The sequence below is a fragment of the Telmatherina bonti genome (genome assembly GCF_933228915.1).
Source record: "Telmatherina bonti genome assembly, chromosome: 5".
NCBI classification, from domain to species: domain Eukaryota; kingdom Metazoa; phylum Chordata; class Actinopteri; order Atheriniformes; family Telmatherinidae; genus Telmatherina; species Telmatherina bonti.
The window spans coordinates 19,905,430-19,921,305 of NC_136623.1; the positions used below are offsets into that span (position 1 = coordinate 19,905,430).

General features: G+C 38.9%; 1 protein-coding gene across 4 annotated transcripts; it reads right to left on the reverse strand.

Annotated features, from left to right (window-relative positions):
• Nucleotides 1-1,508: 1,508 nt before the first annotated feature.
• Nucleotides 1,509-14,502, reverse strand: arnt (aryl hydrocarbon receptor nuclear translocator). 4 transcript variants are annotated; one of them, XM_079241297.1, is made up of 19 exons: nucleotides 14,194-14,502; nucleotides 13,473-13,566; nucleotides 13,322-13,360; nucleotides 12,440-12,490; nucleotides 11,346-11,559; nucleotides 10,493-10,706; nucleotides 10,277-10,379; nucleotides 10,129-10,194; nucleotides 9,906-9,991; nucleotides 9,702-9,778; nucleotides 9,105-9,239; nucleotides 8,922-8,996; nucleotides 8,172-8,323; nucleotides 7,262-7,352; nucleotides 6,600-6,781; nucleotides 3,864-4,047; nucleotides 3,518-3,692; nucleotides 3,306-3,442; nucleotides 1,509-3,221 (listed from the first exon to the last, which is right to left on the reverse strand). In XM_079241297.1, the coding sequence occupies exons 1-19, from the start codon at nucleotides 14,228-14,230 to the stop codon at nucleotides 3,138-3,140; spliced, it is 2,196 nt and encodes a 731-aa protein (XP_079097423.1). In that variant the 5' UTR covers nucleotides 14,231-14,502; the 3' UTR covers nucleotides 1,509-3,137. The 4 variants fall into 4 exon arrangements, with proteins under 4 accessions (XP_079097423.1, XP_079097421.1, XP_079097422.1 ...); XM_079241295.1 differs by having other exon boundaries at nucleotides 3,518-3,695; XM_079241296.1 differs by having other exon boundaries at nucleotides 3,864-4,050.
• Nucleotides 14,503-15,876: the final 1,374 nt, after the last annotated feature.

A 15,876-nucleotide genomic window follows, 5' to 3' on the forward strand; every position in this document is an offset into this window, starting at 1 on the left:
AAAGTACAAACTTCACTACTAAACATTATTCATTCTCCACATTACACACTTACATCTCCGGACGATGCAACTTTTGCACAGAATTTGAGGGAAATAAAAACTGCACAAAAATCAAAATAAAGTCTGAGTCTTCCTGAACACATCAGCATGGAAATATGTCATGTATCATATTTCACATGAGAAGTTTCAAGTTGTCTCTGGTGTCCATCATTCCTCTGTTTGCTCCTCTTGGTATGTGGAAGCAGAAACAGCACTGTAAGGGTCCAGCACCAGCTGAGCGCAGCGGATGATGGTTATCAACAAAAAGAAGCAGAGAAGGAAAAAGAAGAAGAGGGCAAATCCAAGATCCACATCCACATCTAGCTTGGTCACGGGGAGACTTGAAGGATCCATGCTGGGGGTAAAAAATAAATGAATAATCCACAAAGATGTCTATGAGCATGAAGCTCATCTGTAGTTTTCAACAGAATTGACTCTTTTCTCCCAACTTTGACACATACTCTCCTCCCAAAGAATAAGATCGACCCAAGGAGACATAGAGCCTCATTTGGCACCTGCGTCCTTTATCAATAGTTAAAAGGGAGTTTGGTAACGACCAGGCCGTTCCTGAGATTAGAACACCCCGACATCTCTTCAGGAGACAAGACCTTTACAGAAGATGACACTTCCCAGAGTCACAGGATCTCTCTTTGGTACATAGACAGTGAATGACATGACTGAATGTGTTTTTTAAAGCCTTGTATGTTCTGTGTATGAAAAGACAATATGTATGGCCTGTACAAAAAAAAAAAAAAAAAAAAAAAAAAAAAAAAGAAGCTCAAGGAACCTGCAAAAAAAAAAAAAAAAAACAAAGGTTGGAAAACTTTATGACCCATAAGCATTGATTACTATAAGAGTAGAAACAAAAAAGTTTGTTCAGAAAGACGATATGACACCTTATTTGTAATCCATTTGAGAGGGTATGGAAACTGATCCTGACTTTTAAGAAAGGGTTTTAAAAAATCCAGATTGTTTGTATTCAAATGTTACTTACAAAAAAGTTAAAGGTACTTTTATAACATAGAAAAACTAATCTCAAAACTTAATAGTTACATCAGGAATTAGGACAGTTCAGTACAACCTAGAGGCGGGCCAGGGGACCTGTTGTACACCAATTTGTTTTGACCCCCAGTTTGCAATAAAGAAAACTGACTTTGTAAGATACCAAAATATCAGAATCTTCACCAATTCATGCAAATGGGAATGACAACAGATCCAGACCAATCAAAGCTGGGTTTTGTTTCTTCAGTAAGAGCAACAACTCTACCATGAAACTCAATACATGAATGTTACTGCAACAGTCATGAATTTTGCATGAATGTGATTAGCTGAGTGCACAGCTAACACAACTGTCAGTAACAGCAGCTATAAATGATTTTGTGATTAAGGATTAAATTACAGCAATACTGCAGTATCCTGCCATGTTAGTGTGTGCAAGTCCAGTTACAGTCCAACACCATTCATTGTTGACAATATAACAATTTAATACAAAAAACAAACATCTTTCTCTTGTTTAAATTTCATAAACATATACAGTATATTTATATTTATATATGTGTGTTTCTAAGAGTGAAAAACATGGATACTGAGCAATCAGAGGGTTTTTTTTTGTTTGTTTTTAAACAAAGACAACACAATCACCAACATACCATCCTCAGAAAGATAAAGACTGGATATTTATCTACATGGGTTACACACAGTTACATAATCTGTCATCACAAATCTGTGAATCTTCCACATATTGAAAAAGTTAGAAGCTCTACCTTTCATCTCACAATGTTTCCTATAAGGTCTGCTCAAATGTCACTAACCAGAGGACAAAAAACCAACAAAAAAAACCAACAAAACACTGAATATATTTCTGCATATTTTCACTTGTAGGTCCACTTATTTTTCAAATCCGTTTGTTCCATTTTAATCCTGAATACCCTGATCAAACCATAAAATACTAATTAAACAAGAGATTTTGATAGATGTAAAGGTCAACTGATAAAATACTTTAAAATAATAGATTACTACATCGTTCAATTTTTAAAACAGTCAAAAATGGCTTTAAAAGTACATAATTCCTGCTCATTAATTATTGCTGATTTAATATTTCTTTTACAAAAGCATTAGAAAAGTCTGCACCTAAAGCATAAAGAGGCAGAGGTTAAATTAAAGTCAACAGAAACCTTATATCACTTAGTTGATACTGTATGCATCCAGTTTACATACGTACATACAGGCATGTATTTATATGTAGGAAAACGAGATTTGTATGCATTACCAACGGGCATATTAAGAAACAGTATGTAGTCATTGTAATGATGCATATGTTGCTAATGTACATTTAAAAAAAAAAAAAAAAAAAAAAGTGGGGAAAAATGTAAAAATTACAAAACAAATTTGAATTGATAGGTGAACCCACCCATTTACATGTTTATATTTTATGGATTTTTAAAAAAATATTATATATTATATATATATATATATACACACACACACACACACACACACACACACACACAGAGTTCTACACAGTGTAGAAGTGCTCAGTGAAAGTGGATCAGTCATGCAGAAACATGCTGTGGATGTAAAACTGAGTGAGGTTGGAGTGCAACAGCGGGAAATTTGAAACTCACTAAAAACGTACGTCCCTGCTTTTTCCTGAGAGTTTAAAATCACTCGAGTGATAAATCTACATGCTAAAGGGTCAAACAACTTAATCAATGCCTGAGAAAAAACACTGACATGTAACAGAAGGCCTTGGTGTGCGTTTACGTCCTGTGTATCTTTTAAGTGTCAAGTCTGTTCAAGTTGTGCGCATTAAAACATTTATTTGGGCAGTGCTAGCTACAGCATTTTCTTACAAAGGCTGGTAATATTGAAGATTGAGAAAATGATATTTAAGTCAGTAGCAAATCCTTGATTTCACTCCCCTTTACGTTTGGAATAAAATATCCCTTCATCTTTTGCTGGCTTGCTAAGCAACTTGAGCCACACCAAGCAAGGGAATAATGTTACTCTCAGGAGCAGAGGGTCTGAATAGAAGAAAAATGTGAGCAGGAGGAGGCAAGGAAACGAAGGAGAAGAGCAGCAGACAAGTATTGAGCACATCACTCATTATAAGGCGGGTACATGGGAATCTCAAAGTCCTCATTGCTGAAGTTAGCAGGCTGATCCAACATAGACAACACATCCTAAATCAAGAGAAAAGAGACAGGTCATGAGTTTTACATAGTAGGAAACTAAATGTGCTTAAAACATGGTGAGATTTCACTCACAGGAAACATGTCTTGCTGGTTGCCCTGGGTATGAGGATGCTGCTCTACATTATTCTGGGCATGCTGCTGACCTTGCCACTGAGGCCACACTGCTTCTGCTGCTCGAGAGGGGAACTGGGCCCCAGACTGAGAGGCATCTGAGACAGAGCACAAGGGGACTGAGACCATCTCTCAGCATGACAAACAGACAGACATATAAGCACACAACCTACCATAACCGTTGTTGCTCATGCTGGCACGGGCATTCATTTGTGGGTAACTTGTTCCATTAGTCGGGGTGGGAGCAGCACCAGTAGGCATTTGGCTAAAAGTGTTTGACGAGCCACCTCCAAATCCTCCCATGGGAGGAAACTGCGGCGACATGGTTTTTGCTGTCTGCGGAGCCACCTGCTGTTAAAAACAGTAAAAGTACCTTGATTTATTAACTCATATATATAGCTGGATTGGTAAAAAGGCATAAACATTATTGGATAAAGAATTTATTTCTTTTTTTATTGAATGAACACCACAATTAAAAAATTTAACAAAATCAGCCAACATAAGATCTTTCCAGTTTACCTGATTACTAAACTGTGGTCTGGCTCCCGCCCATCCTCCAGCTGGTCCTCCATGACCATGAAGAGGGCTGCTTGTGCTTGATGGGGTAACTGACTGTGGGACTCCGTTCTGGCGAGACATCTGAGCCAGCATCTGACCCGCTGAGTGTGATGGCTGTGCCATCTGTGGATTCATGCTGACCTGTCTGCTGAGAAGATTTGTATAAATTAGAGCTCTGCAATTTGACCAATTCATATGCGGGTTAAAAAAAATAAATACAAAATTGAAAGGCCACCTTTTTACTTTGATAACAACGTGCATTCATAAAGTTTGTCCAGGCCAATTTATATGTGAAAATGTCAGTGTGAGTTAAATAAATGCTTAATTGTCATCTTAAAACATCAACAAGCCATTAAGAGGAGGAGGGAAAAAAGCAGGTTATAATAATGTAATAAGGAAATCAGTAACTTGGATTTTTATGTTTTGTTCTCTACTACTACCACCACTACTACTACCACTAATAATAATTTTAAAAAATGCAGTCGTAATTTCTTTGCTTTATTTTGAATCCTTTTTACATCCAGTTGAAGCTACAAATGGAGAGATTTTACTTTTCTCTCTTTGATGCTTCCTCTGTAAGAAGCAATGCAACGAGTCACATAAGCTGCTTTCTGCATCATCTCTGATCCTTTTTAGATCATGAAACAAATTAGTCATGTGTCTTATATTGGCATTCATCAACCAACAAAGTTTGCACATTGTATTAATCTGACCCATCTGCTCCGTTTCTTTGCTCAGTCTGCTGGTAAGGTTTTGGATTTTTACCCTCCCTCACCCTTTTGCGATTTCTTGACTGCTGGCAACCAGCGTAGTGGCAATTACTGCCAACTAATAGACGGGAGTGTGCCGAGGGAGGCACAGCAGATGGATCGACTGAAAAATTCTTATGAGCAAGATAAATGTAAGTTTAACTTTGAGACTGTATCTTCATTGAACCCTTGCAGGAACTTAATTGAAATGAACATGGAAATCACTTCCATTGAATTTGTGCTTAAAATTAAGCAACGTATTGGGTCTGTAGGACAGTTACCACAGCAAACTAAAGATACTAAATACTTTATTTTCTGACAAGACCATAATCTAAGCTCAGCAGTATCTGCAACCAGATAACTTGCTGCATTCTTAAGCAGCACAAATAAATCACCATCGAATCAAATTTGAGCAATGAACGAATGCAGTTTCTTGTTCCGTACCCAACAGAGCTCCACAGAACTGCATGGCTTGTGCTCCTTTGACTACTGCAGTCTTCTCAGGAATTATGTCTAGGACTCCCTTCTCACATATGAAGTACTCAGTCCAAACCATTCTAATTTTTGGCTCCACAATGTTGCATAACACCACCTCAACCACCGACACATTTTAACTCACACCTCCTTTGCACCTTTATCTGGTATTGTACCTTGCTCTTTTGACAGACATTAATGCTTATGTTAAAGTGGAACTATTATGTGCGTTTCAGGCTAATTTATTTTTATTTCTGAGCCCAGAAGGGCTGGGATTGATCGAGTTATTGTCACGAATCGCGTTATTTACTTCAGACCGACCCTCTCCGTAGGCTGTCAGATCAGCCTGTGGGCAAAACGAGTGGATTGAAACTCTTCCGCATTAAGCCCCACCTCCCGCCACTTCGCTACATTGGGAGCGGGCACCGCATCTGCTTTCGCCGTCATTGTAACATCTCATAAACAGAAGGATTATGCTAATATAAACTAAAAAAAAAAAAAAAAAAAAAAAAATACAATGTCAACACATAGCATACAGCCCTACATGTTGGAACCTGAATCAAGACCCTTAAAATGAAGTGGAAAACAGCAACCCACAGCAACGAATGCAGCAGGATGTCTCTCTTTGGTAAACTCACCAGCCATCGTTGGAAATAACTTTATCCAACATTTTCCACCCGCCTGATGTATTTGTACATGCCCTTGTTAACCAGTAGAAGGTAACCAATCACCGAACCTTATCCCCCGGGACGTCACAAGGATTTCCAAGTAGAAAAAACTCTAAAACGATGCGTTTTTCGTCGCCATGGAAACCAAATGTAGGGAGTGCTGGAACTCAAACTCAAACATGCGTTTAGGTGATAAAAAACAGTGCCGTTCACGTGTCTGATGAGGATTCAACACTGTAACACTGTAGAAAGCTCAGAAAACTCCAAATACCATAATAGGACCCCTTTAAGCTTTCTTGCTGTATTCACACTTCTTTACTTCAAAAAGTATCAACCTTACTTGAAAGATAAATGAACAAATGTAGAACGAGGGGGGCTGTGAACTTGAGAGTGTTGTAAGATTTTTGAGCAGCTTGGATTGCACGCCAACACAAATTTGGATCTGTTCTGCTATGAGAAGCTGTTTAGCTACAAGTGTAAGTTTATTAATTCTTTGAGTACAGAGCTGATAATACTAGTTATCAGATAGGTAGCAATAATTATGTCAAGAGAGCTTAAGAACCCAATAAGGTTAGATCTCTGGAGAACAAGAGACATCAGCCCCATAAACTTACTGTTGACGACAGATGGAAATATTTTGAAAGATCTCAAATGCTTTGTTATGTCTGTTTCGTAAGGTCAAGAAACACAAAACAACCTTATAATGACAAAGTCAACAACATGAAGCCTCTTACTTGCCTTGAGGTTTAAAGTGTTGCTTACATGTAAACAGATGCACATATGTGACAACAGAAAATACTGCCTACCTGTATGCATCACTGGATCGACCAGCAGAGAAGTTGTTGGCATAGATCTGAATGGGTGGTGTAGAGGTGGAGGGTATGCACTTGGACTGATCTGGCCCTTGGAACAGGGAGGGATAGAGTTCTGGCTTCTCTATGCTTTTGTTGTGGTCTAGACCTGCTGTTGTTACCGACTGCACTGGCATCTGCACACAATCAAAAGTAATAACCCTGAGATCATGATCAAACATAAAAATGAAACATATGCAAGTGACCGCTGGTTGAATTAAACAGCAAATATTGACACTCCTGACTTTTTACTGGAAGGACAGATTAATTATTTATCATAACCTTTGTTTATTTAACAGCAATTGTCATGAAACTGGACATAAAAAGGGCCTACTTTCATTTTGCTCAACATTCCTTCAACTCTAAAATCTAAAAAAGTATTAAGTTGCTAAATAGAAATGTTGCAAGTGACCCAAATTTAAACTGCAAGCAGTCTGAAGGAAGCTCCGATAATGGAACTCTCTCAGGGTTTGGATTTGTTTTCCTGGTGAGCAAACAATCGACATCCTGCCACTGTTTCCATTACCCTCATCAGCCAGTAGAGCACCAAAGAGGAACCGATGTAATCTATGTTTCAATCAAGTTGTACATGTATGCAAACACATGCACCATCTAACCTGTGAGAGGGGAATTGTTCCTGCCTCATACAGTCCATCGCTTGTCCCACCTCCTTCCAGGTCAGCCTGCTGCTGCTGCTGCTGCAACTGCCTGCAAAAGCAAACAAAACAGACATTTGATTTGAAGGCTGCCCAAAATAGACCAATTTCCATTTTAATTCCCTCCACTGTTGAGAGAAAACCCCCCAACACTCTTGACAAAACAGCACTCCACCCACCACCTGTCACCATAGCAACATAAGTGAGTACAAGAGAAGAGGATTTAAGTCTGTTAAACATAAATCTGCTAACATGCTACACAATCTATGTTAAAAGCTGATGTCTTTTAACTATATTTAGTAGACACCTTAATAAAATGAACAAAAGGTCATGCTTCCCTTTTAAAACGTCTATCGAGCACAACAGAGATGAAGAAAGGTAGGAGTCACCCAGAGTGGGTAATAAGAAACAAACATCAGAAGGACGGTAGTTTGCTAGAAACAGCAGTAGTCTCCCATGAAGAAGCAGCCCCTGTTCTCCCATGCAGGGGGGAGGATAGTCGCTTCAGGCCTAATCTCACCTGGAGGCTATTTGCCCTGGGCTGAGTACAACAGGATGGCCATTTGGGCTGCTCTGACCCAGAGAGGGGGGCATCGAAGCCCCTGGGGAGGAGATGGGAGTGAGGGGGTCCTGGGTCGAGTTTCTACTGCCCCACAATCATTGACAGGTGCAGAGGAGAAGTATTGGAAAAGAGTGATAAGTGTGTGGTTTAACAAAATGGGTTGTGGTTGGGGTTTAAGAGGAACTGGGGACTGAAGATAATTAGTATGCATCCAGATAGAGGAATGTGTCACAACGGTCACATTTATTACTTAAATAGTTTCATTATGTGTTGTATTAACTGTGTAAGCATGCAGGAATCATAACTCACTTGACATTAACATTGGTGCAGATGATATACTCAATCTCTTCTGAAAACGGATTCTGGAAAGTGAAAGAGCTTGTTCTCATCCAGATCCAGTCTCTCGATTTGGAGCGGAATCGAAACATCACAGACAGAACCTGGCCCTTCAGCTTCACCACCTTCAGACACCAAATGATAAAAAACGAGTTTTAATTTCCAAGAAGGAGCATGTTAACATGAACACAAACATAGAAAAATGAAGTGACTGGGAAGTATCATGTTACAAGTAACTGGACAACAGTGTTTAGGCTGATAACTGATGACACAAGCACACTGTGGTTGGACAGATAACAACTTCCCTTACAACACACATTGCTTTGACTTTTCAGGTTAGTTTGAGTTTTATTCCAACTTAGAATTACTTCATTTTATTTACCAATCTGTGACGAAGAGTCATATTTTTTCACTACATAACGATCGCAGACTCTGATCAAACCATTGTCTATAACAAACATTTGAACTCAAACATTTAAGCACACATACAACCAAAAACAAGTTTCAAAAGGACATTTCTTAATTTACCAAGGCTAAATCAGTTTATTTTAATCGTTCAAGACAATGTAGCTTTTAGTTACTTTAAACAAATGAGTTTTTTTTGTGACGTTGGGTGACATTGCATCCCATCTAAACTTGATATAGTGAGCTGTGGTTTCATAAAACAACTATGTCTACAGCTGAAACGCTCCTGAAGTATAATTTATTCTTGAAGTTATTCACCTGCTGGAAGCTGTCTCTCAGTAAGCCTTGGTCCTCAGGGTGGGCAAGGTCAAAAATATTCTTTCCCAATAATTCCTAAAGCAGAACAGGAGAATAATACAACTTTCATGATCCTACTGGAAACTAATCCATGGCATAAAGAACACTGTGAGATTTTGTCCAGTTTTGATCAGTAGTGTTTACCTGAGGCTGATAGCCAACGGCAGCCATGCAGCGGTGGTCTAAAAATGTGAACATGCCCTGGCAGTTATGGCGTGAGATAAACTCTACAGGAACGCTGATACTGTTGATGTCTGTGTCACCTGGACAACAAGTTACCTGGAGAAAAAGGATGAAATACAAAGAAAAACTTTTAAATAAAATGCGCTGTAGAAGACAAGAAAAACAAATATTCTTTAATAACCCAATAGTTCTTAAAAACCACAATGTGCATCAGTACGATCATTTCTCCTTTCTACTTGTTCAGTTTATTGCAGTTATGTCGATAAATTTGTTCTAAAACAAAAACATTTGTACATGAGCTATGAATAGTATCACTGATATCCAAACATATGGTAAAATGGCAAATATCAAGTATAATCAACTTCACTGAAGACTGTACTATGATTGCTTTTTCAACATAACTTTTTCCGAGCCGACCAGAGAAAGTGTCGGCTCGGAACCAAAGTTTTCATTTCCATATAAAAAATGGTTTCCAGCCCAATTTATTCCAGAAAAACAACAAACAACTAACTAGTTCAGGCATTAAGTTACATCACAGCTGCCATCCATCCATAATACCTGTAATCTTCCAATGGCAACAAGACAGTAGCGACTTCCCTGATTGTTGTCCGTTTCATCATCTGTTAACGATACACCTAGAATACAAAGAGAGGTAATTACCACAAACTTTAACATGCTGTGGTTTGAAAATTGGTCCCCAGCATATAATGAAGCAAAACACAAGCAGTTCTGTGAGCAAATTCTCAGAATTTCTGGTTTTACCTGCAGGAGGCCAGGACTTGATGTATCCAGTACAATGGACCACAACATACTGTGGCTCCCCTTCTTTGGCAGCACCCAAACCATTCCTGACATATTTGAAGAAAGAAATAGCCAAAAACAATTAAAATTCCTAAATCTGAATCTATGTGCATCTTATTTTAAGCATTCTTCTGTCTTAATTTACACAGACATTTAATAAAGTAAGAAGAAATGTTTTCATCACCTGTTTCTATTCCTAAGAAAACTGAGTCTATTCATCGATATTGGTTCGACCGGACATGTGCCACACCTGGGGAAAAACCATCACATGAACTACATGTACATCCCGGTGTAGATTTCAGTATAAAAAGACTAACTGGTACAAGCCTCACCTCATTCTGCAAATGAATGATCGACGGGCTCCCATAGTCATTCTAGCTGATGACTGCTGACTTTCCTTCTTCACTGTTCCAGTCTTTAAATCCAACATCCTCCCTTTAAAAAGGGAAACAAGACACTGAACTTCAGTGCACAACTTTTTTTTCCCCACCTTTATTTGCATTTCTCTTCCTACTCAGAGAATACTTAACACACTGCATGTTTGATACCTGTGTTATTGTTCTCTGCAGTGGACAGCTGCTCCCTGAGTTTTTCTGTGTCATCTGGATGGAGCTGGTCATAAAGAGAGGAGCCAAGCCATTCGGACTGCGGCTGGTTGAGGACGGGCGTCAAGGAGTCAGAGACATAAACAATGCGGCCAGTCTCACATGACACCACAAACAGGAAGCCATCAGCTGCTTCCAGGATGAGGTGCTTTAGTTCCTATGGACAAAGAAGTTAAAAAATTAAAAACAAAGATGATGACTCAATTATAAATCAAAATATAATTATTTCAATTTGACAACAATGTCCTTTTGAGTCAAAATATCCAATTCTCTATGCATATTGGTATCTTATCGACCCCACTGACCCATGGAGAGTATACACAGAAATGTGCTGCCTTGATGTTGGTGTCAACACTCACCTGTTTTTACCTACTTGCAAAAAGTTTTAGCAAGCACGGTAAATCAATAGGAAGCTAACTAATAAGCATTCAAGAGGCAATGTCTTTTTAGAAAAAGACAAACAAAACATGTTCATAAATGACAAAATCCGATGACACCAACCAGCTAACATCTGACAACTGTATGCAAATAGCCACCCCTTTAGAAACTAGCAGGTTTTAAAAAGGTGTGAATCCCTTTTTCTGTTTTTACTGACCTCAAGAGCATGAACTACACTGTTACTGTGAGAACTGTATGACTTGGTTAACTTGTCATAAGCAGTACTGCCCTGTCAGCAATTGCAGAGTATCCTAAAAGCCCCACGGTTGGCTTCGAGCATAACTGTTTTTAGTCTTGTTTGGTAAAGACGTTACATATAACCCTTCCTTGATTTCAGTATTTCCCGTGTTAGTCATACCTGATCAGTGAGAAAAGAAGGTTTGTATGATCCATCTGCATTGGTATTTCCACTTCCTCTAAGAGACTTCATATGGGACACAGCCATTCGCAGGATGGTTAACTTGTCTGGTTTTCGTGCTAGCGCACTGCACGAGGGCACCATATCTGACAATTCTGTGATGTAGGCAGTCATCTTGTTCCGCCTTCGCCTTTCAATCTCACTGTGATTCTCCCTGGAGTGAGGAACGAGGGTGGCAGAGGTGGAGAGAAAAGAAGTGGTTGAGATGAAGAAACACACACACACACACACAAGCAGGTGGACAACGTGGAATAGAGTTTAAAGTTAATGCTGCAATGTAGGTTTGCAAATCAAGAAGAGGAGCAAGGAATAAAAAACGGTGAGAAAAGAAATGGATGTATAAAAATGTCTGATACATAGAAATGAGTGTGACAAAGCAGGAAAGTCTGGTCTTAATTCCAGAATGTGTGATAAAAGAGAGCTGGCGCAGAAGGAGAGAGACCCTTCAGTTGTCCTGGGAGGGGGGAGACAAAATAGACAAAGAGGACAGTTGCTCAAAGAGAAGGGGATTACCAGAGTGAAAGAAGTCCTTACTTACACATGGCAGTGGAGTTAGTGTCACATAACACAGAGCCGAGTTTACAGATAATCAGCTGCCTTTCTGACAGGCACCAAAAAAAGACAAAGCAGTAAAGTGTATTTGGAAGTTTTGTGCTGTCAAAACGACAGTATGCTGGGTTCCCGGCAGAACAGAATAGTTTTCGCTCTTTGCATTCAATATCCATATGAATACAAGCAGGAGAAGGAGCCTTCCTCAATGGTACATGCCATACCTGGCTAGTTTTTCCTTATCTGCAAAACTCTGGTCTTCTTCCAAAAACCTGGAAATGAAACCAGCCTACTAAAACACAGGCTCAAAAGTTACTAGAAAAATAAGAAGGGAGTGTGTGTGTGTATTATATGTAAGCATACGGAAAACGTAAAAACAAAAAATTAAAAAAGCCAAAAGAGGGTAAGCGGTGCTGCTGCGTTAACATATCACATCCTATAAGCTGCCTCCACACACACCCATTTCCACCAACTTATCTTCCTACCTGGCAAAGCGCTCTTTGTCATTGCTGGAGGCTCCGTTTTCATCATCACCTCTGACAAAGAACAAAGAAAACACTGTTATCTCAGCAATCCAGACTATTCAAACATGAATATTGTTTATCATGCTTTATTAAGCAGTTTTCAAACATGTGCTCCAGCCTATGAACGTTTTAAGACATTACACTGAGGAACAGCATGAAAGAACATAAATGTAAACATCTGTCAGACTCCACTTTGTGCTGGATCTACCCTGCCCATGTCTTGGTATTAAGTCCATACAGCATCTGGACAAACTGAATGAAGCTGGAAATTGTAAAATGAAATCATGATATGAATGAAAGTGTCACTGCATTCAACAGCTGATACAAGGTGCTTCTATGAATTTCCCCTCATCAGTTAACATTACTGACTTGTTTGCTTTACTTGGAGAGTTGTGCATAAAACACTGCAAATTTCTGCATCATGTCCAGCTTAGTCTACACCCAACCCATGTCTAACACGAGAGCAGGGGTAGGCAACTCCGGTCCTCGAGTGCCACAGTCCTGCAAATGTTAGGAGTTTCTCTGCTGCACACACCTGTCCCACATCAGACCTAATCAGCAGACTTGTGCAGAGCTTGACATCAACATCTGCACAAGTCTGCTGATTTGAATCAGGTGTGCTGCAGCAGGGAAACTCCTAACATTTGCAGGACTGTGGCACTCGAGGACCGGAGTTGCCTACCCCTGCACTAGAGCATACCCCTGTAAAGACAGCACCTCTCAATGGCTCCCTGTAGCCTAGTAAGAGTGCCCAAACCAGATTCTTCAAATACTGTCCAGAGTTCATGTCTGAAAACAACTTGAGGGGGTAAAATGGAGAAAAAAAGGGGAAGCTATTTATACCTGAATAACTTGCTTCCTTCATCGTCATCAAAATCTGGCCTGTAATGTAAGGAGTAAAGTAAGATTATCTGATAATCATCATAAGTAAACCAGTTGCTAAATGTATACACAATATTGTCATTGTCAGGATAAAGAAAAAGAGAAAACTTACGCAGCTCTTCGTTTGTTGGGCCCTTTGGGTACAACTGCACCACTACTTGTTTGGGTCCCACTCGCCCCCATTCCCAGATTTAGGTCTGTTAACTCTATTAATAACAGAGCAGAGGAAAGGCTAATGCAGCTGGGGTGACAGGTGATTTCCTTTTAGCGCACAGAAACAAAAAACAAAAAAAACTTCAGCTCAATCTGGAGCCTCTGCTGTATTACATTACAGGAAATAGCCGTGGAGTTTTATTACACGATTCTCGCGTGAGATTTTACGTAAAATGCACAAAAACAAACAAACGCTGGCATTCGTGACTGACTTCAACAGATAGACAAGATGATCACGATACATGGCAAGCCTTACAGCAACAGTACTTAAAATGTAACATCTGGACCGATTTAAGCGATCTCAGCTACCAGTCCACTTTTAAAAGTTTGTTTCTCATCTTTGCTCTGGTGATCAAACAAAAATCTCCCCAGGTGACCTTTATGACCATACACTAGACACTTATTTGGCAGTTAATAGCTTGCTAGCATGCTACCGCTTATGCAATAACCAGGTACACTCGGTGAAGCGTTAGCTTTGTTGCTAAGCTAACTTAGCTGATGCTGTCACGCTATCTTGAGGGAAAGAATCCACATAAAAGGCTCAAGAAAACGCCAATAATCGATCGACGCCTACATATTCCTCTTACTAAATCGTAGTTTTGGCTTTTACTTAACCTTACCTGGATTTGAAGATGACATGTCCGTTTGAAATAACATAAACAAAAAATAATAATAAATAAAATAACTTCTGCAACGAAAAAAAAAACCTCAAACACTCCGCCCCTCCCCCTGACTAGCCAGCTTTAAGCTAACTTGTCCGGATCTCCTAAAGCCCTCTCAATTACGGGTGTAAAAGCCCAAAAGCATCGTTAGGATTGTTCCAGTGCTAGCAGCTGACTTCAGACACAACCTAAACTAAATATTTATGTCAGTCACTGCCCGTTGAGCTGTTTTCTGTCCGTTTAAAGCCCCTGTCTAAGTAAGATGGCGTTACGAGCTAAAAGCTCGAGCTGTATTCCTTCCTCCTTTTCCCATTGGACAGCAGGCAGAAAGATACCAGTGACGTTTCCCTTCGTGCGTCTGTAGTTTCGCTTGTCCACAGTTTTAGAGTACTTTGTTTCTAACAAACTTCGACTGTAGGGCTCAGTTTGTTGCTCTTTTACGACTTTCTTCTTTTCTAAATCTCTGGAGAACACTAATATATTGATTTTTTTCCCCCATAACCAGTGTTTTTTTTTTTTTATTGTTAGTATTATTAAAATACAGCACCCACATACAAATGATCGTCAATCTAAGTGATTAGATAAAATGTAAATAACCTTGGTTGTCAAAAATAAAAAGTCAGTGTTAGTAAAACGTTCCTTACCTATCTTCATGCAAAAAGAAAATATAACACACCAATGTAGTTATTCATGATCATGTAATCACAAATGTATCCATAAGGAAATCCATCCACAAGGAAAATTTGTTTTTACTGTTTAAAAAAAAAGTCTAAATCTAAGTTTCTTGTGTGATAAGCAAAAACAATTTATTGACATTACTTACTTGATTACATGTTGAGGATTTTCTTGTCTGTTGTGCCCACTAAAGTTCACTTGAATAATTTAAATAGGATTCAATTCTGGCCTTCCATAAACCCTCATAACTTCTTGAGTGATTGGCTCAAGAAATAATACTGGCAGATGGATTAGCAAACCTGCTGAGGACCCTTATTCTATAAACTCATCCAGCTCTGGTTTAACTTCCTTTGATCACACATATTACCTCACTTTGATAATCTCTGATTAAGCGTTCATAACTGCATTAGTGATTGCAAATTGCACTTTGAGCAACTCTGACCCAACCATGGCCCTTATCTATAAAATCCAAGAAAGACTCATAAACAGCCATTACCTTGTTTCTAGATGGCTTTGGGAAGCTTCTGGTATGATAACGCCACATCTTTACAAAGCAAAGCTAATTTCAGACCCTGTTTTTTAAAAAGGGAGAAAAAAAAATCAACTGTGGCTGAACTGGAATTGATTATAATTTCAGACTGTTTCTTCTTTAACCATAGTGCCAATTTAGGTATATATTTGGATAAAAAATGTGATGTAAACAGTAAATACTGCACTCAGTTAACTACAATTAGATATAAAGTATATTTCAATGTAAAAAAAAATACAAAATATCACCTTAAAACAATACTTTTGTGTGTTTCGATCATTTTTCCTCAACAAAAAAAAAAAAAAAAAAAAAAAGGAGTTGTAATTATAATACGAACTCTAAGATTTACAAACACTAATTTTTTTGCTACAGTGCTGTTATAAAACAAAAACGTTTTATCTATGTGTTGTGTGCAGAGGTGTATAAAGTAGAAGTAA

Coding starts and splice junctions, on each gene's coding strand:
- arnt (XM_079241294.1), bottom strand. CDS start 14,230: ATGTTATTTCAAACGGACATGTCATCTTCAAATCCAG. Junction 10,707..11,345: donor CTTCTTTTCTCACTGATCAG/GTATGACTAACA, acceptor CTTTGTCCATAG/GAACTAAAGCACCTCATCCT. Junction 8,997..9,104: donor CCGTTGGCTATCAGCCTCAG/GTAAACACTACT, acceptor GTTCTGCTTTAG/GAATTATTGGGAAAGAATAT.